This window comes from Castor canadensis, chromosome 5, assembly GCF_047511655.1.
Source record: "Castor canadensis chromosome 5, mCasCan1.hap1v2, whole genome shotgun sequence".
Taxonomy (NCBI): domain Eukaryota; kingdom Metazoa; phylum Chordata; class Mammalia; order Rodentia; family Castoridae; genus Castor; species Castor canadensis.
In genome coordinates this window covers 138,867,992-138,893,192 of record NC_133390.1, presented here as the reverse complement: position 1 = coordinate 138,893,192, position 25,201 = coordinate 138,867,992, and the positions used below count along the sequence as shown (strand labels likewise).

Below are 25,201 nucleotides of genomic sequence, written 5' to 3'. Positions count from 1 at the left end.
AACCAAGCCTTGTATGCACATATGAATAATAAAAGAAAAATGAAAAAAAATAAAAATACGCTTGTGAAATTTCAGAACATCAAAGATAAATGCTTCCAAAGAACAAGGTCACAAGGGAACACAAATTTGTTACCAGTTTTTTCATGGGCTATCCTGGATGCTAGAAATCAACACAAGGCTTTCCAAGAATTGGGAAATACTTATTTTGAACACAGAAGATATATTATACCAATCAAAGTGAAGGTAAAGGCTGGGAGTGTAGCTCATGGAAGAGTGCTTGCCTGTCATTCACAAAGACCTAGGTTTGATAATTCCCAGCACCCGCAAAAACAAAACAACAACAAAAAACACCTCAGAAAAATTTCTACACACTTTCTTTCTTTCTTCATTTTTTGGTGGTACTGGGGTTCCATTAGCCCAAATTAGTTTTTTCCCCCCTGTGGACTTTTTTTTTTCTGGTGGGACTGGGGTTTGAACTCAGGACTCCAAGCTTGCAAAGCAGACACTCTACTGTTTAAGCCATACCTCCAGTTCATTTTGTATAGTTATTTTGGAGATGGAGTCTCATAAACTACCTTAAACCATGATCATCCCCATTTCAGCATCCAACATAGCCTCCCAGGGCATCTGGCTCCCCTTTCAGTTTTTGTATTTATTTATTTATGGCAGTACTGGGATTTGAACTCAGAGCCTCATGATTGCTAGGCAGGTGCTGTACCTCTTCAGCCACCCTGCCAGCTCTACACACTTTCTTTTCTTTTTCTTTTTGTTTCTTTCCCTTTTTCTTTTTTAAAATTTTGAGTATCAAACTCAAGGCTTCATGCATGCCAGGCAAGTGCCACCTCCCCATCCATACACACCCTCAATAGCCAAAGCAATCCTGACCACAGACAGCAACAGTCACTTCAGACTGTACTTTTGGCTGACAATGGTCAAAACCAAGAAAGAAGTCGATTCCAGTTAAAAAACCCTATGATAATCACTACGCAGCAGGCATGGAAACCTGTCAGGTCAGATCTGTGTAGGATGTACTCCAAGGAGAATGCTTCTAAAAAAGAATGGCATTGAAAAACTTAGCAACCAGATGGGATTATGGATGTGTTGAAGGCATGATCTTTTTCAAACAAGGGTACAATCAGGAATCCCAGTAAAATTATATATAGTTTTCATGGTTTAAGAAAGAAAATTAAATGTGTCAAAAAAAGTTATAGGTCAAAATCCCTGATAAACATAGATGCAAAAGTCCTTGCTAACCAAATCTAGCAACACATAAAAAATCATACACCATGATCAAGTTTCATTCCAGGTATGTAAAGATGGTACAGCACAGCAAATCAAAAAGCATGATACAACACATAAAGAGAATCAGGAACAAAAACACATTATCATCCTGATAGATTCGGAAAAAGACTGTGACAATATTCAACATCCCTTCCAGCTAAAAGTCCTAAAGAAAGTAGGAATACAAGAAACGCACCTCAACATAATAAAGGCTATGTATAATAAACCTATAGCCAACATCATATTAATTGAAGAAAAACTGAACTATTTCCTCTACAGTCAGGAATAAGACAAGGGTATCTACTCTCTCCACACTTATTCAATATAGTGAATTCTCAGCCACAGCAATAAAGCAAGAGAAATAAAAATAAAAGGGATACAAATAGGACAGGAAGAAGTCAAATCTTCCCTATTTGCAATGACATGATCTTAAAGGACACTAAAAACTCCACCAAAATACTCTTAGATCTCATAAACACTATCAGCAAAGTAGCAGTATACAAAATCAACATACAAAAATTATTAGCTTTTCAATACACCAACAACAAACAGTCTGATAAAGAAATCAGGAAAAAAAATCTCATTCATGATAGTCTTAAAAATACCCAGGAATAAATTTAACTAAGGAGGTAAAAGACCGCTACATTGAAAACTATAAAACACTTAAGAAATCAAAGAAGACACTAGAAGATGGGAAGTCCTCTCATATTCATGCATCTACAGAATAAACATTGTGAAAATGACTATATTACTAAAAACAATCTAAAGATTTAATGCAATCTCCATAAAAATTCCAATGACATTCCTCACAGAAATAGAGAAAACAATCCTAAAATTCATATGGAAGCACAACAGACCCCCAATAGCCAAAGCAATCCTGAGCACAGGCAGCATTGCTGGTTTCTGTATTACAGAGCTGTAGCAATGAAAATAGCACTGTCCTGTCACAAGAACAAACATGTAGCCCAATGGAATTGAATACAAGACCCAGAAATAAAACCACCCAGCTACAGCTATCTAATTTTTGACAAAGGTGCCAAAAGCATACATTGAAGAAAAAACAGTCTCTTCAACAAATAGTGCTGGAGAAACTGGGCATCCACATGTGGAAGACTGAAATCATATCCCTGTATCGTGCCCTGTACCAACATCAGTTCAAAATGGATCAAATACCTTAATGTAGGGCCTGAACCTTTGAAACTACTAGTTTCCTATGTTTTCACATAGGGGAAACACTGGAAGATACAGGCAACAACTTTCTGAATAGGACTCCAATAGCTTGGGAAATGAAAGCAAGGATTGACAAATGGGACTGCATCAAACTAAAGCTACTGTTCAGCAAAGGAAACAGTCACTAGATTGAAGAAAATGGGAGAAATCTTTGCTTGCTATTCATCTGACATGGGATTAATAACCAGAATATATAAAGAGTTCAAAAAAAGTTCAAATGAACCAATAATCCAATTAATAAATGGGCAAATGAATTGAATAAACAACTCTCAAAAGAAGAAATACAAATGGTCAACAGACACATGAAGAATGTTTAGCATCCTTAGCCATAAAGAAAATCCAAAAATCAAAATGACACTGAGATTTCACCCCACAACAGTCAGATGGCTATCATCAAGAAAACAAACAGCAGAGGCTGGCGAGAATGCAGGGGAAAAGGAACCCTTGTACACTGTTGGTAAGAATGTAAATTATCACAGTGACTATGAAAATCAGTATGGAGGTTCCCCCAAAAACTAAAAATAGAACTACTACATGATCTGGTGATACCTCTCTTGGGCATATATCCAAAGTAATTAAAGTCAAGATATAATAGAGATACCTGTACACTAGCAACACTATTCACAATAGCCCAACTATGGAATCAGCCTAGTTGCCTACTAACAGATAAGTGGATAAAAGAAATGTGGTATATATAATAATGGAGTATTATTCAGCCATAAAGAAGGATGAAATTGCCGAGCTCCGGTGGCTCACACCTGTAATCCTAGCTTCTTGGGAGGCAGAGATAAGGAAGATTGCAGTTTAAATCCAGCACAGGCAAATAGTTCATGAGACCCTATATATTGAAAAAACCCAACACAAAAAAGAGCTGGATGATTGGCTCAAGTGGTAGAGTAACTGCCTAGCAAGTGTGAGGCCCTGAGTTCAAATTCCATTACCACCACCACCAAAAAAAAGAAAAAAAAACCCAGCAGAATGAAATTATGTCCGTTGTTTGCAGGAAAATGGATGGAACTAGAGATCATCATATTAAGTGAAATAAGCCAGACTAAGAAAGCCAAATAGTGCTTTTCTCTCATGTGTGGAATCCAGACCTAATGTGTGTATGTGTGTGTAACATGAATGTAAGTATATATATAAATTACATAAAAATGTGTATATATATGTGTGTGTATATATTTTATATATGTATAGAGAGAGAGAGGGAGGAAGGGATAGAGAGAGGGAAAGAGAAAACATGGATGTAAATGTGGAATTCCTGGGGAGGAAAGAGTTGGGGTTGGCAATACTGAGGTACACTATGTCTATGTATGAAGATGGTATAATGAGACCCACTAAAAACTTAAAATTAGAGAAAGGCAGAACAGGGTAAAGAATGAGCAACAGAGGGGGTTAATCTGATCAAAGTACAACATATGCATATATGAAACACCAAGGTGAAACCCCTTTGTACAATTAATATACACTAATAAAAAGGAACATTCTCTATAACCTTGCCACACAAACTGTGGTACCTGAACTAGCAACACTTGTTCTCTCTGACAGCTTTGAAAAATGCAGAATCTAGGGCTAGGCATAATGGTGCATCCACGTAAGCTCAGCTACTCAGAAGACAGAGATGGGGTAGATATGATTTGAGACCAGTCTGGGCAAAGTCAGTAAGACCCCATCTCAACAAATAAGCTGGGTATAGTATGGTGGTTCATCCCTGTAATCCCAGGTATGTGAAAAGATCATGGTCTGTGACCAAAAACACAGACCCTATCTGAAAAAGAAAATAAATCAAGAAGGGCAGATGGTATGGTTCAAGTGATATGAGTAGTTGCCTAGCAAGCAGAAGGCCATGAGTTCAAATTCCAGTACTGCCAAAAAGAAAAAGATAAAAGAAATGCAGAATCTCAGCAACCACCCTCTGCCTCATCTATATTATAAAAAGGTCCTTGAGTGACTCATAGACACATTAGAGTATCCAAAGCAGTAATCTAGCTCATCTTAAGAGTCAGGAGCAATAAAACATACTCGTCTTAGTGAGAATCCAGGAGGCAGTAGGCTCCCTAGAAGGCTTCTACTTGGACATCTTGGCCAGAAGGAGATAAGCTGTTGTCATGAAGGACCCAAGCTCCAGGGACTTCCCACCCCAAGTACCAAAGTAATTTGCAAGGAAACAATAGGATCATAAGGCTGGCAGAGAAGGTCATGAGGCAGGACTGCACCAAGACTGGGCAGCAGGTAACATGACTGGACTCTCCATCCTCTTTCACAGGTGGGAAACCAAGGTACCAGATCACGTGGTGAACTCAGACAGGCCAACCCCTCCACATAGTGTCAGCATCCAGAGACAGCTGTGTGACATTTTCCTTCTGCATTAACTTCAGGGGTGTGTTTCCATGGGAATACGTAGGGCCTCTCTTTCCTTATGTTCATCTTAAGAGTTCAGATCATGATGAGAACACTGATCAACACTCAGGAGCTAAGGATCTGATGGTCCCACAAAAAGTACAAATTCATGGGTTAACAAAATAACCATTTATAAAAGTGACTAAGTTGAGCAACCCACTGGGCGATTTAAAAAATTTTGTTTTACCCAGTTTTGGAGAACAAAAGCTGTTAAGCCTCTTATTAAGACTGAAATAGATTAAAATGGCTCTATGTTGTCCCAGCTAGCAGGGCACACGTGTAGACTAATTCTGCTGAAGCAGAGAACCCCAAGAGCCGTAAATGGCTGTAACAGTTACGTTTCACTTACGGTCCCCACTGCTGGTCAATGTCTGCTCCTCTCTGAGCGAGAACTGGAATGGCTTCATGGTGATTATTCACAACAGCCATCGTAATAGCAGGTCGACCTTCATTATCACTGCAGTTGGGGTCTGCTCCCTGCAGGACATGGAAAATGAGAAAGTCACCACCAAACCCCAAATTCAACATTGTCCAGTCACCATCCTATTAGGCACAACAAATTTCCTGTTAAAAAATGATGGAACTAAGTTGATTTTAGATCAAAGGAAAGGAGAATTGGAAACCTCAAGACCCAGCCTATAATGGTCACCTGCCAAGCCCCCAGGTGGGAAGACTTCCATTCCCCAAGTGAGGAGGGGCAGGCACGCTGACATTTGACTTGTTTAGGAAAGCAGGCTGAAGGTCTAATGGGGCCACAGACCAGGGGTTCTGTCCTCCATACTACTCGGGCTCATGTTACTTGGGCTCATGTGTACATTTTCTATTTTATTTGCTTTATAGCAACAGTAACAGTGAATGGAAAGGTTTTGACTAGCCATTTACTCCATTCTCAAACAGGTTTTAATTTGTGGGCAGCAGGTGGAGAGCCAGGCTGACCTCCGCAGAGACACAGGTCACACTCACTTCATCCAGCAGCTGTTCAAGCACAGAGACTCTTCCTTCCCCTGTTGGGCCAACTTCTTCCAACAGGCGTCTGTTTTCGGGCTGCAGGATTGCAGAATATGGTCATTTCCACGCCCTCACAGTATTTGTACTATTCAGTCCCAGGTCCAACACTCAAGGCAAATGTTCCCTCTTCAAGCTTAGCAGCCACACTCCCAGTTAAGTTCTGAGCCACATAGACAGGTGAGTGTGTGAGTGCACATGGTCTTCAACAGCCAGCAGCATAAACCCCCACATTTAATATCCAGCTTATTGTGACTAGGTAGCCAAGTGGTTAAGGTGATAGACTGCTGATATCCATCTTGCTCTTCTCCAAAACCTTCACTTGGGGAAGAACACCACATGACATTGTTTCATATTATTAAAAGCAATGAGACACCTCATTAGTTCATTATGAACAGGAAAAGCAGCCAGGTGAACTTCCTTGCATGTTTCTGTGGTACTGATGATTGAACCCAGTGCTTAATGTGTGCCAAGCAAGCAATTTACCACTGAACTACACCTCCAGTCCTTTACAATTTTTTTTTTTTAATTTTGAGACAGAGTTTTGCTAAGTCGTCTAGGCTGGCCTTGAGTTCTCTATGTGCCCAAATCTGGCCTCAAATTTGTGGTCCTCATGCCTCGGCCTCCTGAGTAGCTGGGATTATAGGAATGCTGTACCCAGCGACTGTTCAAGACCAACCTGCCTGTAACAGTTCAAAAAAATGTACTCACCTAAGAAATAAATGAATCAATAAAGTCACCCTCTTGTTTAGAAAAAACAGCTCTCATTTATCAGAAATCTAAAAACTTTATCTTTTATATTTTCAAAATTCATCTTTATATAAAATTTTTTTGGTTGTGCTGGGGCTTGAACTTAGGTCCTCATGTTTGCTAGGTAGGTGCTTTATCTCTTCAGCCACACCTCTAGCACTTTTTGCTTTGGTCATTTTTTTATAAGATCTCGCTTTTTTTTTTATTCTTTAACTTTTTTTGGTGATATGGGGTTTGAACTCAGGGCCTTGCACTTGCTAGGCAGGTGCTCTACCACTTGAGCCATGCCCCCAGCCCTTTTTTGCTTTAATTTTTCAGATATGGTCTCGTGTTTCTTCCCAGGGCTGACCTTGGACCTTGATTTTCCTACCTATGTCTCCCTCTAGCTGGGATTACAGACATGTACCACCATGTCCATCTTAGTTTGCTGAGATGGGGATCTTTCTAACTTTTTGCCCGGGGTGTTCTCTAATCTCACAGGGACTTTAGACCCACACACCCACGCTGGGCACCTATACCATGCACTGGTGCTATTCCAACTAGCCATTTATTTGTCAAATGGCCAGACAATCTCCACATATTTGAATCAAATCAAATACAAGATAAAAATACAGCAGGCAGAACTGATGCTAGAGGAAACAGAGATGATTCAGGAAGTTAAACTTTAAAATAAGTCTAGCTTTCTATCTTGAGATATTTTAAAGGACTCTACCACCATAAAATAAAAATATGCTGCTCACTAGGTGCCAGTGGCTCATGTCTGTAATCACAGCTATTTGGAAGACAGAGATTAGGAAGATGGCAGTTCTAAGCCAGCCAGGCAAATAGTTCACAAGACCCTATCTTGGAGGTTAGATCAAAAAGAATTAACCTAGAAGGTAATACACACGCACAGGAAATTAATGTGAGTCAACTCCCTGTATAGCTATCCTTATCTCAACCAGCAAAAACTCTTGGTCCTTCCTATTATTGCTTATACTCTCTCTTCAACAAAATTAGAGATAAGGGCAAAATAGTTTCTGCCGGGTATCGAGGGGGTGGGGGAGAGAGGGAGGGGGTGGAGTGTGTGGTAAGGGAGGGGGTGGGGGCAGGGGGGAGAAATGACCCAAGCCTTGTATGCACATATGAATAATAAAACAATAAAAAAAAAGAAAAGAAAATACCTAACACAATGGCGAGGATGTGGGGGAAAAGGAACCCTGGTACACTGCTGGTGGGAATGCAAGCTGGTGCAACCACTCTGAAAAAAAATTTGGAGGCTTCTTAAAAATCTAAACATAGACCTGCCATGTGATCCAGCAATCCCACTCCTGGGGATATACCCAAAGGAATAGCACAGGTTACTCCAGAGGCACCTGCACACCCATGTTTATTACAGCACTATTCACAATAGCCAAGTTATGGAAACAGCCAAGAGGCCCCACTACTGATGAATGTATCAAAAAAATGTGGTACTTATACACAATGGAATTTTACTCAGGCATGAAGAAGAATGAAATCTTATCATTTGCAGATAAATGGATGGAACTGGAGAACATCATTCTGAGCAAGGTTAGCCAGGCTCAGAAGACCAAAAATTGTATGTTCTCTCTCATATGCAGACTTTAGATCTAGGGCAAATATAGCAATGTAATTGGACTTGGATCACATGACAAGGAGAGAGCATGTACGGGAGATATAGGAATAGGTAGAAAACCCAAAATATGAAAGAGTTTGATGTCCCCACTCCAGAGGAACTAATACAGAAACCTTAAAGCGACAGAGGTTAACATGAGAAGGGGATCAGTAACCAGTGTAAAGATCAGTTAGAGATGAATCTATTTCTGAATAGCTATCCTTAATTCAACTAGCAAAAATGCTCTGTCTTCCTTATTATGCTTATGTCTTTTCTTCAACAAAATTAGAGATAAGAGCAGAACAGGTTCTGCCTGGAAGGGTGGGGGGGGGGAGAAATGACTCAAACAATGTATGCACATGTGAATAAGTGAATAATTAAAAAATAAATAAATAGTATAAAATAAAATAAGAAAAAGAAAATACCCAACACAAAAAAGGACTGGAGGAGTGGCTCAAGTGGTAGAGTGCCTGCTTAGCAAGCATGAAGCCCTGAGATCAAACACCAGTACTATAAAAAAAAAATGCTATTGTAAAAAAGAAGCAAATGAATAAGAAAGCACTCTATTTTTAAAATGTCAAAATAAATATTAAAATGACAGGCTGAAGAAGATGGCTACAAAACCAAGGAGTTCACATACTGTAAGCTGCTCTTTCCTTTTGTGGGATGTCTTGGTCTTGAGGCTCCATGTCCTCTTCATTCTTTCAGGGGTATCTGAGGTACTCTGGCTATAGTCACTCACTGAAATGACAAAGAATTGTAGACCAAAATGACCTCTCTCCCACTCCTTGAATACAAATAGCCACTTCTACTTCCATGCCCATCAAAGGTTGGAAGGATAAAATAGCTATTATAGAAATCTTCCACTTGATTAAAACTGGCAGGAAGGACCTACGGAGCCACTCCCTGTCCAGGAGCCAGATGATGACTGACAAGAAGGGGAAGGAATGGACTTCAGTTTTTAGGTTGAAAAAAGCACACCTTCACCTAACCCCCTGGAAATATTGTTTCCTGAAGGCCTGTGAAGGACTTCAGAAGTCTCACTTCAGCTTCAGAAAGACTAGATTCATGATTAGAATGGTAAATTTTATGCAAGACCCTGCCATTCTTTTCAAGTCAGGATGTTCTTGGTTAACTATCATAAAGTCACCAGAAGAGTACAACTTACCCAAGCTGGATCTGCTGTCACACAGCCCATTACCACCCTCGGTAACGCTGCTCAGAAAGTGGTCATTGAGATTCACTGCTTTGTTGAGATACAGATTCTAGCCAATGAAAAAATTCACGTATCACAAATGATGAGGCTGCTATGTCTCAATAGAAAGGATCATCTCCCTGCTAAACTGCTCCTTCTTGTTAGTGACAGCTCCCTTTACCAGACATTTGAGCCTGAGGCCAGGACATCCTTCTGGACCCCTCCTTCACCACCCCAGGATGCATCATGCATTTTTCCTCTTCATCAACTCCCTCAGTGGGCCCCTTCTCCTCTCCATCACTACAGCCATGGCCCCATCTTCTCACACAGGGACTGATACAATAGCCTCCCAACAGACTTCTGCTAGTCATCGTTATGCCATTTATAAGTAATTGTGTCCTTTCCCTGCTAAAATCCCTTCAGTGTTGTGGCATTAGGGAGGCATGCTGGAAACACTTAAGGTTGCAGTTTGATTCCTCATTCTATCACTTTCTAGCTTAGTAACCTTGGAAGAAGCAAGTTACTTAATTTCTCTGGCATTGTTTCCTCACCTACACAGTGGAAAAATTATGATGTGCTTCAAAGGGATGTCGTGAAAGTAAAATGAGGTCAAATGAATGTCTACAAAATTCTTTTGCCTATTCTGACATGCCCAATGAAGCTACAGCTACTAATATTAACCAACTAATGTTTGTCACATACTTATATAAAAGGAGACACGACTATTAAGCTTGGTTTATTTTATCTAAAGTAAATGGGTCAAAGTGTATATCATAATTTTTGTCATTCTTTCCCCGTGTCAATTGCATCATGGACATGTCATCACACTTCAATGAGCACGAACAAGCCAGACAACTATAGAACCATCGGTGGATGATAATTCCTGCTCTTATCGTATTCTTATGCACCTGAAAGCTGATTTCTCTGAGGTTTAGTTCAACTATTTATCTAATTCTATGAAACTGCCTACAGTCAATTAATACTTAAAATTGTTCCTTTTTTTAAAAGTCATCTAACTGGGATGGGTCTTTTGAGACAAACCCATTATTATTAAGGGTTTATGATTGATTCTCTCTCAATCAGCTTTATTTCTAAACAGAAATTCCTGTATGTACAGAGCCAGTCTATATTAAATATGTGATGCTGTTAGTTTTTAAATGTCTTTAGCAAATAAAAAGATGTAAAGCATTGCAGTTTGCTTAACATCATAATTGTGAAATTTCTTCTTCTTTTGGAACCTGTTCTCTACTGTGGAAAACTTTTCCTTTGCATGGATTTCACAGAAGCATTTCTGCAAATTATATGCAGTAATGTACTAGTTTAGTCAATTCTCTAGTGAACAACTTCTAAAGATTTACTTACCTTGCTTGAGACTTGAATATAATTCAGCCTGATGCTAACTTCACAGCCATCTTCATGAACAGTAGCAGAGATAAGCTTTTAAAGGAATTTTAAAGAGAATTCTTAACTGTGCGTGTGGGATTCAAGACTCACTGTCTTGAGAATAGTCTAGAAATTCTGAGATGTTTAAGTTTACTCAACTATTCTTAGTACAAAAAAAGGTAACAAAAGAGAAACAGGAACAAAAACTAGATGAGATAAATAGAAAACAGAGCAAAATAGCAGACTCAAATACCTATAACTCCACTAATTACAAATGAACTACATACTTCAAAGGATAGAGACTTTCAGATTAGATAAGAAGACAAGATTCAAATTTATACTTTCTTCAACAGACATACTGAAGGTCATCACCTTGGAAAAGGTATCCTGATGGTTGGGAGTAGGGAAAACTGGCCCTGGAGATTAAAGGACAAGTATCACAGTTGAGGAGCTTTTACTATAAGTAGTGGAACAAATTTAGATTCAAACAGTAGGTAGCAAATGTTTTTTGAAAAGGTTAGATAGTAAATATTTTAGGTCTTAAGGGCCATAAATTTTGTATCATGAATACTTAACATTGCTAATGTAGCACAAAGTAGCCACAGATAACTTGTAAATAAATGGATGCAGCTCAGATGCAATAAAACATCATTTATAAAATTGGGCAACAGGTCAGATTTGTCGTTCATGCAGACCTCTGATTGGACCAAAGAGTTTAGAAACTACCAATATGGTTTATCAAAGGAATTAAACAGTGGTTAAAAATAAGATTGTGAGACAGTTTCAATGTTGGCCTATTTGATGGCAAAGGATAAATGTGATTTGATAATGTTCCTTCTAGACTGTGACAAACAAGAGGAAAGGTACCCTCACTGAGTTGTGCCTTTATAAAGGAAATGCAGTGCCAAAGAAAAGGTATGGAGCTTAGGATCTGACAAACTTATTTCAAATCTGAATCCCTCTCAACCTAGTAGGGCAGCCTTGTTCAGGGAAGCCCCTATGAGCCTCAGTTATCCTGGGTGTCAAATAAGGCTTGTTCTAAATACCTACTGCAGTGTATCTCCACTGTGCCCTATCTGAATCCATGAACACAATCAAGTGATGTTGTTTAATGGCAATACATTTGGCATCTAAGCATGAGATGTTCAAAATCTTTCTATGTCAGATGCCCAAGAAACAGACCTTGAGATAATCCTTATGTGCAAGTGATTTACTAAGGCAGTGCTCACAGGTTGAGAATAGTAAGAAAATGTGGGAGAGGAAAGGAGCTAAGTAAGGAACAATTTCAGGCAACGTCCTGAAGGAAGCCTGAGACCGAGGACACCCTGGAAGGTCAGTTTCACCTCACTCACCTTTCCCATCCGGGGTTCGGCAATCAAGGCCCGGAATTCAGGGTTGTTCTGAGCATAAGATCTGAGGTGAGCAGAGATATGATCCAATTGTTTTCTCCAGTATCCTTAAAAAGAAGAGAAACAAAGCCATATGAATACTTCTTCTAAGAAAGAAATATGTGTAAGATGTACATTCTCAGAGGCTATTTTTCTTTGCCAAACTTTATAATAGTTTTTCCTTACTGAACCTCAATAATACACAGCAATAAATTTTATCCCCCTGCCATTGATTTCATTTTTTTTTTCATTCTGGGGTTTGAACTCAGGGCATTCACCTTGAGCCATTCCACCAGAACTTTTTTGTGAAGGGTTTTCTTTGAGATAGGATCTCATGAACTATTTGCCTGGGGTTGGGTTCAAACCTAATCTCTGCCTTCTGAGTAGTTAGGATTACAGGTAAGAGTCACTGGCACCTGGCTCCCACTGACTTCTTATGACACATGATCACAGAATCTCAAAAGACCATACTTTGATTGTCATATATGAAATCTTTTAGTTTTCTATTATTCTTTCCCACAAATAAGTTTTATATAAAATTTTAAACATGAAGTTAGGGTTTGGCATCCAAATCAACATACAGAACATTTCCATTATTCCAGAAAGTTTCCTGTGTCCTTCCCTACTTTGCATAGGGTTTTAAACACATTTGAATTAATTGCCACTACTTAAAACATAAGAGATTTCACATGAATCTGGATGTCTGGTTTCTTGTGTGTGGGCAAACCATGCTGTTATGAGGGGAGCAAATGTGAGGTGGGGAAAATAGCAGAAAAACAGCAGAAGTGGCTCTGGGAATAAATGGCAAAAATGAACCTGGGAATGTAAAGGGGACAGATGGCAAAAGTAACTTAGTCTTGGATAAAAGAGATAGGAATGCATCCTTAAAAAAAAGCATTTAGGGAGATATGAGGAGCAGGCTTCTTACCCACATAATAAAATACAGCGGTCTCTCTCCTAGATAAAGGGAGACAGAGAAGCATCTTTAAAGACAAATATCTAAAGAGATGAAAAACAGACCCCTCAAGGAAAGTAACACAGCAAACTTTCCCAAGATAGCACAAGGGGGTTATAAATATAAATGGTGGGTCTCACCAAGGTAACAAACGGTAGTCATAAAATGTATATGACAGTCCTCAAGGACAGGATGGACTAACAAGACCTTCCTGGAATGTCCAGTCTGATAAGATGGGATGGGAAGGGATAGCCAGATGGTTGGGTTCAGCAAGAAGTTAATTAGACATCCAATTACAGGTGTAATTTCAAAGTAGAGTAGTGTGTGCCTAAGTCAGGCAGAGCCCTATATTAGCCCCTAGACTTCAGCCTTTCTTTGGCTTAGCTCTTTCACTAAGTCCCACATGACAGGGTGCACTATCCTTTTAATATACTTTGTGCTTGCTTTAACTCTTAACTCCTGGTCCGATGCCTTCAATCATTGACTACGCTAAGACACAAACTCAGGAACAACAATCCAGTAGCACAGTGGCCTACTGCCTGGGACAAAGAGCAGCTGATTGGGATGAGACCTTGGCCAAGACAGCATGAACTGCTAGGGGATGGCTGAGGTGGCAGGGCCTTTCTCTCATCTCAAGGTTGCTGAGTCTTTGAGCTGACTGTTGGCTGGGGTGCCCCTTGTTCTCCTCTTTGAGACTTCTCTCATTAAGTAATCCATACTGAACTTTTTTTCTATAGTGTTGTCTTTATAGAAAGTAAGTGGAAGCCATCCATCTTATTAAGAAAGATAGCTATCTTTCTTAATAAGATGGTATCATGGTTCTCACGCTATGACCCTTATTAGTTCTGGCCTAAGCCCAGAACTGTCATGGGTCTCTTCTATTACTTCCTACTAGGCAAAGCAAGTCACAAAGCCTTCCTCTTAAGGACAGCAAGGATGTAAGGAATCTAGCCATCTCTGTAGACAATCCACCATAGAACAGATACTACTCCAAAGTCTGTGAGGGCTCGGTCAGACTGCAGGCTGAGTTCTGGTTCCAGAAGGGAAATTCAGAGAGCATGAAAAGAACTGGGAATGATCGATTTCTAGCATGACAGCCTGAAAAGTTTGGTGCTCCCATTCCCCAATTAAACTATTTTAAAAAGCCCAACGATTAACTATCTAAATTCTCTGGGAATATTTCTAAAGATGATAGATAGCAGTTAGACATAAGTGGTGACCACAAGAGGAAGAAAATCATTTGTAATTAAACTTCCCAAATCCACAGGTGACCGACCAGTCTCTGTTAAGATCAGAGTAGCCCATGATGCCAGAGGATATCACAGGATCCTTTGTAGTCAGCCACACTCCTAAAGTTTAATCCTTTCTTTACTCAAGAATAAACCACACTCTAAACATCAGTTAGGCCTAGGCTGGGAGTTTCACTCAGGTAATCTCTTTAATTTAACAAGACAAACACCCAGGCCCAGGAGCCCCTTGTACGGGCCAAATGGACCTGGGGCTGAGAATTTCTCAGTAAATATTCTAGCTCTAAATGCTGGTATCATGGTTCTCATGCTATGACCCAATTTCAGTCTATTGACAGTGTATTCCTTTCCTAATAAATTTTACCATCATTTTCACTATTTTTGCATCCCGCCTGAATTATTCTCTCGTTGGAAGCAAGAACTGAGGTATACCAAATGCTAAACTTTCCAGTATCAAAGACAAACAGCAAATGAAAAAACATTTAGTGAAGAAAATGTACTAAAACTCAGAACAGTGAGTTGGTGGTGTGAATGATGGAAACTCCACTCTAGGTAGGTACAGTCATCTAGACTCCCTCCCCTCTCAGCTCCCAGTTGCAGCTACAGTATCTTTCCAGGAGGGAGATGATTTTGTATTTCTCATCCTGCCCCAACTGCCTGTTGACAGTCTAAGTTCTGAGGAAGTGTAGTTAAGAGATGGGGGCTCCCAGTAACTCCTCATAGGATGGAGGGGCTGTACCTTGAGTCCATGGCACTGAAAATACTTGGATTCAGATTACCTATTTCTGACTTGTTCATTATAGATCTCATTTTGGGAGAGATCAATCTAGAAGACCAGAGGCTACAGCTCTACTCCCCATGCTGAGTGCCTAGTCCCTAACACAAAGATATCACTCTGAGAGAGAAACACAATTGTCCCTACCTCTAATCTAGTGCATTGGCTCAGAAAAAACATAAAACAAAGAGTATGGAATGTCATCCCAAAGGAACTCAAAGGAACCCAAAGGAACTGATTTCATTTGCCAACAGAGTGTGGGAAATTTCAAGCCTAATGCTGGTCTCAAAACAAAGAAGGGATGGTAGAAAGCAATTACAAGAAGACTGGTAGATTCACTAAGAGATATTGAATAGGAAATTGCCTCAAAGCAGATTATGAAATTATTAGTTAAGCCATAAAATGAATCCAGGGCCAAGATAAAAGGCCCCATGCCGAGATAACTGTCTTCTTCTGCAGAAGACAAATGAAAGGCGAAGACATGGACAGCTATATATCCCCTGCTGCCCATGTCTCCCTCTTTCTTTGTCTCCCTCTGTAAGTAGACCTTCTGAAACAGGTCCCCCTACTGCTCCTACCTAAACAACCCTAGGTCCCTAACCCCAGAGTGAGCCCACCTATTAGCAACCAGCACATTCCCTGTAACCTGATTCCCTTTAAGAATCCTGTGGTTTCACTGCTGGGGGCCCAGAATTTTGAGTACTAGCATAAAACGAAATAAAAATCCAAGTTCTTGCATCTTAACATCAGACCACAAAAACTAAGGTTGATACAGGAAAGAGTAGGAAAAACTCTGCAGTTAGTAGGTATAGGTAAGAACTTTCTCAATCAAACCCCAGCAGCACAGCAACTAAGAGATAGCATAGATAAATGGGACCTCATAAAACTAAAAAGCTTCTGTTCATCAAAAGAAATGGTCTCTAAACTGAAGAGAACACCCACAGAGTGGGAGAAAATATTTGCCAGCTACACATCAGACAAAGGACTGATAACCAGAATATATAGGGAACTTAAAAAACTAAATTCTCCCAAAACTAATGAACCAATAAAGAAATGGGCAAGTGAACTAAACAGAACTTTCTCAAAAGAAGAAATTCAAATGGCCAAAAAACACATGAAAAAATGCTCACCATCCCTAGCAATAAAGGAAATGCAAATTAAAACCACACTAAGATTCCACCTCACCCCTGTTAGAATAGCCATCATTAGCAACACCACCACCAAGAAGTGCTGGTGAGGATGCAGGGAAAAAGGAACCCTCTTACACTGTTGGTGGGAATGTAGACTAGTACAATCACTCTGGAAAAAAATTTGGAGGCTACTTAAAAAGCTAACCATTGATCTACCATTTGATCCAGCAATACCACTCTTGGGGATATACCCAAAAGACTGTGACACAGGTTACTCCAGAGGCACCTACACACCCATGTTTATTGCGGCACTATTCACAATAGCCAAGTTATGGAAACAGCCAACATGCCCCACTACTGACGAATGGATCAAGAAAATGTGGTACCTATACACAATGGAATTTTATGCAGCCATGAAGAAGAACGAAATGTTATCATTCGCTGGTAAATGGATGGAATTGGAGAACATCATTCTGAGTGAGGTTAGCCTGGCCCAAAAGACCAAAAATCGTATGTTCTCCCTCATATGTGGACATTAGATCAAGGGCAAACACAACAAGGGGATTGGACTTTGAGCACATGATAAAAGCGAGAGCACACAAGGGAGGGGTGAGGATAAGTAAGACACCTAAAAAATTAGCTAGCATTTGTTGCCCTTAACGCAGAGAAACTAAAGCAGATACCTTAAAAGCAACTGAGGCCAATAGGAGAAGGGGACCAGGAACTAGAGAAAAGGTTAGATCAAAAAGAATTAACCTAGAAGGTAACACACATGCACAGGAAATTAATGTGAGTCAACTCCCTGTATAGCTATCCTTATTCAACCAGCAAAAACCCTTGTCCCTTCCTATTATTGCTTATACTCTCTCTACAACAAAATTAGAGATAAGGGCAAAATAGTTTCTGCTGGGTATTGAGGGGGTGGTGGGGGAGAGGGAGGGGCAGAGTGGGTGGTAATGGGGGGGAGGGCAGGGGGGAGAAATGACCCAAGCCTTGTATGCACATATGAATAATAAAATAAAAAAAAAAAAGAAAAGAAAAATCCGAGTTCTCCTACTTCCCTGAGTGTCGCTTGGTTTCTCATCTGACGATATTTCCACAACAATATGAGCTGAATTATCAGCAGCCAATTTAACCACATAGACACAAGGAAATAAAAGCAAAGAACAGCTTTCCAGAGTTGGAAAAATATTCAAATATTGACCTAAACAACTATCCTTATAAAATCCAAAATTTAATTAGGTCAGTCTGTAGAACAATGTATACCCTACAGCATGACTGAAAATAACAGAGCAATCAACCAGCAGTAACAGAAGTTTAATTACCGGGTGTGGTTAGGGAGATAGTCAAGGAGCCTGGCCAAAACTGCCATTGTCCCAGAGTGACACAGTACATGCCTATATTTTCCAAGGAACAACATCACAGGCTTCATACAATAGGGGTGAAATAGAGTTCACTAAAATGATCTAGCTAGTCACCAAAGAGACAAGCAAATAACCTCAGTCCAGAGTTGATATATTATCTAAAATGTCCAGTTCCAGGGCTGGTGGAATGGCTCAAGTGGTAGAGTGCTTACCTAGCAAGCACAAAGGCTCAGAGTCTGAAGCCCAGTACTGTCAAATAAATACATAAGAAAAATAGAAAAATAAATAAAATGTCCAGTTCCAACAAAAAATTACGAGACAGCAAAGAAACAGGAAATTCCAACCCAAACACAGGAGAAAAGCAGACAGACAAAAAAACTGCCTGTGATAGTAAGGTGAGCTAAAATTAGGGAAAGTTTGGGACTCAGAAAAATATTACAACTCAGATTAATCATGCTTTGGCTCAGGGACCATCCTCACTTGGCCGGGAACCATTCTTGCCCCTCCCTACTCATTGATTATTGGATGGAACTCACCTGGTTCTGCCCTTCCCATTGGTTAGCATAAGTTTTAAAAGTACCTGGGGAAGGAAAGCACACTTTCTTGCCCTTCAGATTCCACCTGGGCCCCAGCATGCTCCCCTTTGTATTTCCCTTCCCTAACTTTAATAAATTCCATTTACACTCACATGTCCTGCCATGGATTCTTCCATGTGGGACAAAGAACTCGGAAGCCTTCTGACCACAGACCCACCTGTCAGCTGCCAACATTTGCGGTCAAGACAGTCGGGCGTTGAAGGGTAAGATGCTATGTTTATTGATTTATTTTCTTCTGACCCATCCCTCCCTACCCTTTGGCCTGTGCCCCTCCACCTACTACTTTGGAGTCAAGCACCACACCAGGGCTCGGACTTGCTCCAAGGCCCTGTGGACACAGACCCCAGAGGATGTACCACATTAACTCGAGGTACCCCTCCCCTGATGCATGGGCCTCTTGCAGTACATCATATTTTGCCCATGCTGCTGGGAGATGCGGTGCATTAACCCACCCCCATGTGCCCCACAAACCGCTGCAGTAGATGTGTCCTGATAGACATGCAGTCAGGGAGGGCAGAACTATAGGGGTGGCCAGTGCCACAAGGTTCAAGTTTGCCGTTTGGCCCAGGTGGAGAGGGCAGTCAGGACAGCCCATGAGGCCTTAGACACTAGCCCTGGCAGCTGCTGCCCCAGGCCTCAGGGCAGACCCTCCCCACTTTCATGATGCTCCTATGTGTCTGCACCCTTCTCTCTTCTCCTCCCCACTTCCTGCCCTTCTCCCTTCTCTCTCCTCCTTCTCTAACCTCTGGGCCCAGGCAGCCATGTGGCCTAAGAGGCATGTTAGTCATGGCCGGTGTCAGCCATGGTGGCCATCTCCCCAGGCACTTGGGCTGGATTCCTCTAACCCGTCCCGTGCTATGGGGGTACCAGGCAGGGTCTTGGAGAGCGAGTGAGGGGCAGACTCCACCTGACAGCCCCAGGTCTTAAACTGCCTTCACAAGTGCTCCTTGATGGTTCTTGCCTCCATCAGTGAGAACAGTGGAGGGGGTCAGGTTTTAAGGCTGAAATATTTACTAAGAAAGCTTTGGATCCTTTTGGCCCCTGGGGTGATTTTCTGAGTTTGGGTCACTGTCTTATTAAGACAGACATTCAGTAATCTACTGGCTCCAGCTCTAATTGATAGAAAATTCCTGTTTGAAATTCCTAACCTTTGCTCTATCTAGCTCCTAGGTTTGGGTCTTTGTATTGTTAAATTTATTTGTGAAAACCTCCCTGGTCCAGACATAGTTGATATTTAGGATGTGGATTACACATGGGTAGAGTGAATTAAGCTTTAGGGTAGTGGCTATCTTTAGAACTTCCAGTGATAGCCTCTGGGCTCTGCCTATCTGATCTTAAAAAGATATTAGTGGAATTAGAAGATATATTAAAATGATTTCTTCCTGTGGCCACTGTTTATGCCTACCTGCTACCTATCAGGGGAACCCGGGATGTGCCTGTGCCCCAAGTATCTGGCCCTGCTTATCAGTGCCAGCCTGGGAGTGTCAGCTTGGAGGCTGAGAGGCTTGCAGCACCAGCCGAGCCCCACCAGCACTGGTAGCAGCAACGGGAGCCCAATGCCACTGTTGGGAGCTGCATCTCATAGCAGGCCAAAGGGTGCGGCACCAGCACTGGGTGTGCCCCATGACCTGTCACTTGCATGGCCTGGGCTCCAAATCCACCACACCTCCTCTGCCACTAAAGGCACCAGCTCTGGTGGCCCAGGACCCAGGCCTCAGCCAGACCACACTTTCCTGTGGTTGCCATGCATCCACAGCCATCTTCCTCTTCCCCCTCTGTCCTGCTCCCTTGCCTGTCTACCTGCCATGCCTCTGTTTGCCCTGGACACTGATCCCAACTCTCGCCTGTACTCTCCTTGTCCCCATGGCCTGCAGGGATTGTGGAAGCACTCACACTGAGGTCACATTCCCCTGTCCCAAGGACACATGTCCCACGGCCCACCAGTGACCAGCTGGTGCCCTTCACTGATGGGATTAATGAGATTATTTGCTAGATTCTAAAGATAGTTTCTAAGTTTCCTTTCTTTGGGGAAACTAACATGGACTTGCCTGCCTAGCAAATGTGAGGTCATGAGTTCAAATCCTACCTTAGTTTGCTTGGATTATTTGTTCTTTTCATTAGGATGACTAATATAGGCAGTAACACCTGTGTTTCATGGGAAGTCTTTTATTACTATAACAGATTGCTATTTTGAGCCTGTATGTTGCATGTAACATGTCTTTGTGTTCCATTTGAAAGGCCCTTTGAAGAGACCATGTGGTCACAAGAAATGATGCCACCATGATGAAGCCACCATGTGTCCAGTGCCGTTTTGCCACTCCCTAGGGATAGAAAACTCATGGATGATGCCAAGTTGCCATCCTCTAGGAAAATTATAACTATCTTGTGGTTAAAATTCTCTAATCAATACAGTTTTTATACATGTTGTTTTTAATATATTAATCTGTTAAGGATTGGACAAAGAATAGAGTATTTGTGTTAAAGATCTGTTATAAACTACTTAGGAATCTAGCTGACTAATCTACTAAAGATAGTGACAAAGAAATTTTTTTTTCCTTTTTCTTTTATTATTTATATGTGCATACAAGGATTGGTTCATTTCTCCCCACTGCCCCCACCCCCTCCCTTACCACCCACTCCGCCCACCCCCAATACCCAGCAGAAACTATTTTGCCCTTATTTCTAATTTTGTTGTAGAGAGAGTATAAGCAATAATAGGAAGGAACAAGAGTTTTTGCTGGTTGAGATAAGGATAGCTATACAGGGCATTGACTCACATTGATTTCCTGTGCGTGGGTGTTACCTTCTAGGTGAATTCTTTTTGATCTAACCTTTTCTCTGGTACCTGTTCCCCTTTTCCTATTGGCCTCAGTTGCTTTAAGGTATCTGCTTTAGTTTCTCTGCGTTAAGGGCAACAAATGCTAGCTAGTTTTTTAGGTGTCTTACCTATCCTCATCCCTCCCTTGTGTGCTCTCGCTTTTATCATGTGCTCATAGTCCAATCCCCTTGTTGTGTTTGCCCTTGATCTAATGTCCACATATGAGGGAGAACATACGATTTTTGGTCTTTTGAGCCAGGCTAACCTCACTCAGAATGATGTTCTCCAATTCCATCCATTTACCAGTGAATGATAACATTTCGTTCTTCTTCATGGCTGCATAAAATTCCATTGTGTATAGGTACCACATTTTCTTAATCCATTCGTCAGTGGTGGGACATCTTGGCTGTTTCCATAACTTGGCTATTGTGAATAGTGCCGCAATAAACATGGATGTGCAGGTGCCTCTGGAGTAACAGTCTTTTGGGTATATCCCCAAGAGTGGTATTGCTGGATCAAATGGTAGCTCGATGTCCAGCTTTTTAAGTAGCCTCCAAATTTTTTTCCAGAGTGGTTGTACTAGTCTACATTCCCACCAACAGTGTAAGAGGGTTCCTTTTTCCCCGCATCCTCGCCAACACCTGTTGTTGGTGGTGTTGCTGATGATGGCTATTCTAACAGGGGTGAGGTGGAATCTTAGCGTGGTTTTAATTTGCATTTCCTTTATTGCTAGAGATGGTGAGCATTTTTTCATGTGTTTCCTGGCCATTTGAATTTCTTCTTTTGAGAAAGTTCTGTTTAGTTCACATGCCCATTTCTTTATTGGTTCATTAGTTTTGGGAGAATTTAGTTTTTTAAGTTCCCTGTATATTCTGGTTATCAGTCCTTTGTCTGATGTATAGTTGGCAAATATTTTCTCCCACTCTGTGGGTGTTCTCTTCAGTTTAGACCATTTCTTTTGATGAACAGAAGCTTTTTAGTTTTATGAGGTCCCATTTATCTATGCTATCTCTTAGTTGCTGTGTTGCTGGGGTTTGATTGAGAAAGTTCTTACCTATACCTACTAACTCCAGAGTATTTCCTACTCTTTCTTGTATCAACTTAAGAGTTTGGGGTCTGATATTAAGATCCTTGATCTATTTTGAGCTAATCTTGGTATAGGGTGATATACATGGATCTAGTTTCAGTTTTTTGCAGACTGCTAACCAGTTTTCCCAGCAGTTTTTGTTGAAGAGGCTGCTATTTCTCCATCGTATATTTTTAGCTCCTTTGTCAAAGATAAGTTGGTTATAGTTGTGTGGCTTCATATCTGGGTCCTCTATTCTGTTCCACTGGTCTTCATGTCTGTTTTTGTGCCAGTACCATGCTGTTTTTATTGTTATTGCTTTGTAATATAGTTTGAAGTCAGATATTGTGATACCTCCTGCATTGTTCTTTTGACTGAGTATTGCCTTGGCTATTCGTGGCCTCTTGTGTTTCCATATAAATTTAACAGTAGATTTTTCAATCTCTTTGATGAATGTCATTGGAATTTTGATGGGAATTGCATTAAACATGTAGATTACTTTGGGGAGTATCGACATTTTTACCATGTTGAGTCTACCAATCCATGAGCATGGGAGATCTCTCCACTTTCTATAGTCTTCCTCAATCTCTTTCTTCAGAAGTGTATACTTTTCCTTGTAGAGGTCTTTCACATCTTTTGTTAGGTTTACACCTAGGTATTTGATTTTTTTTGAGGCTATTGTAAATGGAATTGTTTTCATATATTCTTTTTCAGTTTGTTCATTATTAGTGTATAGAAATGCTAATGATTTTTCTATGTTGATTTTATATCCTGCTACCTTGCTATAACTATTGATGATGTCTAGAAGCTTCTGAGTAGAGTTTTTTGGGTCTTCAAGGTATAGGATCATGTCATCTGCAAATAGGGATATTTTGACAGTTTCTTTATCTATTTGTATTCCTTTTATTCCTTCTTCTTGCCTAATTGCTCTGGCTAGGAATTCCAGTACTATGTTGAATAGGAGTGGAGATAGTGGGCATCCTTGTCTGGTTCCTGATTTTAGAGGGAATGGTTTCAGTTTTTCTCCATTAAGTATAATGCTGGCTGTAGGTTTGTCATATATAGCTTTTATAATGTTGAGGTACTTTCCTTCTATTCCTAGTTTTCTTAGAGCTTTTATCATGAAATGGTGTTGGATCTTATCAAAGGCTTTTTCTGCATCTATTGAGATGATCAAGTGGTTTTTGTCTTTGCTTCTGTTAATGTGGTTTATTACGTTTATTGATTTTCGTATGTTGAACCACCCCTGCATCCCTGGGATGAAGCCTACTTGGTCGTGGTGAATAATCTTTTTGATGTGTTGCTGAATTCGGTTTGCCATTATTTTGTTGAGGATTTTTGCATCAATGTTCATTAAGGAGATTGGCCTATAGTTCTCCTTTTTGGAGGTGTCTTTGCCTGGTTTTGGGATAAGTGTAATACTGGCTTCATAAAATGTGTTTGGCAGTTTTCCTTCCCTTTCTATTTCATGGAACAGTTTAAGGAGGGTTGGTATCAGTTCTTCTTTAAAGGTCTGATAGAATTCAGCAGAGAATCCATCAGGTCCTGGACTTTTCTTTTTGGGGAGACTCTTGATTGCTGCTTCAATTTCATTTTGTGTTATAGGTCTATTCAGGTGATTAATTTCCTCTTGGTTCAGTTTTGGATGATCATATGTATCTAGAAATCTGTCCATTTCTTTAAGATTTTCAGATTACAAAGAAATTATTTAAGAGTGCACTCTGTCAGGGTACTGGTGGCTCACACTTGTAATCCTAGCTACTCAGGAGGCAGCGATCAGGAGGATTGCAGTTGGAAGCCAGTCTAGGCAAATAGTTTGTGAGACCCTATCTCCAAAAACCCTTCACAAAAATAGGGCTAGTGGAGTGGCTCAAGGTGAATGCCCTGAGTTCAAACCCCAGTACTGCTAAAAATAAAAAAAAAGAGTGCACTCTGAATTAATGTGATCATTTTGTGTGTCATTTTGTATGTTTTCTGTGTATGTCTTTGTCTCCTACCAATTGTGGCCACTTCATTTTTACTTTTTTTGAGCTCACACTAGCATGCTTTGACGGTTTTAGCATGTCTAGGTCAAAACATCTGTGTGTGCATGTGTGTGTGTGTGTGTGTGTGTGTGTGTGTGTGTGTGCAGACGTCTTTAGGATGGTTCTTAAGCTTCTTTTATAAAGTTAATGTACACAACTGTCTACACAACTGTCTCAAAAGTTATATAAAATTCTAATCCCAACCAGGCCTAACTATCCTCTGCCTTGGGACAAAAGAAAATTAGGACAATAATCTCAATCTGTGAATGCAATTTACATTCAACTTTTATAATTAGGTTTATTGACCCATGTATTCTTGTCAATTACTATTATAAAAAATATTATTTTTCTTCCTATGTCTTTTAAGGTATAAGGTTGCTAAGAGTTTTATTAAAAACAGGTGTCTAAATTATCTTAGTTAGGGTTTTTACAAAGGTTGTTTCAAGATACAAATTAAGGTCTTAAAGATTCTAAGTTTACATATGTAAGTGATTGGGTTGGTTATAGTTTAAAGTTTGCCTAGGGAGTTCCTAAGGTCAAAATTTAAGGTACTAATGTGTATTCTGTTTTATCAAAATAACTATCAGGGAATTTTGGTGCTATAGGCTGAAACAAAATTTTACCAAAACCAAACAAAAGTTCACCTTCCAGATGGGATGATGAAACCTTAAGTTTTATTGGCGTCTACTAAAAGGTGATTAATCCTAGAATACTAAATTATGTGTGCCATTAACTCTTAATGACTGAGCCCATTATTTTTGGGCTCCAGGGGCTGCATGCAAGTCAACAACCCTGTGTGTCCCAAGCCATTCTGTTAGTTAACATCAGCAGTCTAGGATGTGATTTCTTATCAATACCCACACTATGACTCTCAGTCATTGGGTTTCCTAAATTTATGCTTACTCCCTTATCTCTGTTTCTGTATCTGATCATTTGAGACATTAATCTTGGCTTATTATTTTTAAAATATATATTTTTT

The 25,201-nt window shown here is 40.4% G+C and overlaps 1 protein-coding gene across 2 annotated transcripts in view; it reads right to left on the bottom strand.

The window, feature by feature from the left end:
• Dzank1 (double zinc ribbon and ankyrin repeat domains 1) overlaps nt 1-25,201 on the bottom strand; it is a 106,739-nt gene that overhangs the window by 6,398 nt on the left and 75,140 nt on the right. For both annotated transcript variants that reach the window (XM_074074254.1, XM_074074255.1), the window contains 6 exons: nt 12,212-12,315; nt 10,839-10,913; nt 9,450-9,546; nt 8,922-9,022; nt 5,875-5,955; nt 5,261-5,388 (listed from right to left, as the gene is read on the bottom strand). In XM_074074254.1, the coding sequence (XP_073930355.1) occupies nt 5,261-5,388; nt 5,875-5,955; nt 8,922-9,022; nt 9,450-9,546; nt 10,839-10,913; nt 12,212-12,315 (586 nt within the window). The remainder of the gene's footprint in view (nt 1-5,260; nt 5,389-5,874; nt 5,956-8,921; nt 9,023-9,449; nt 9,547-10,838; nt 10,914-12,211; nt 12,316-25,201) is intronic.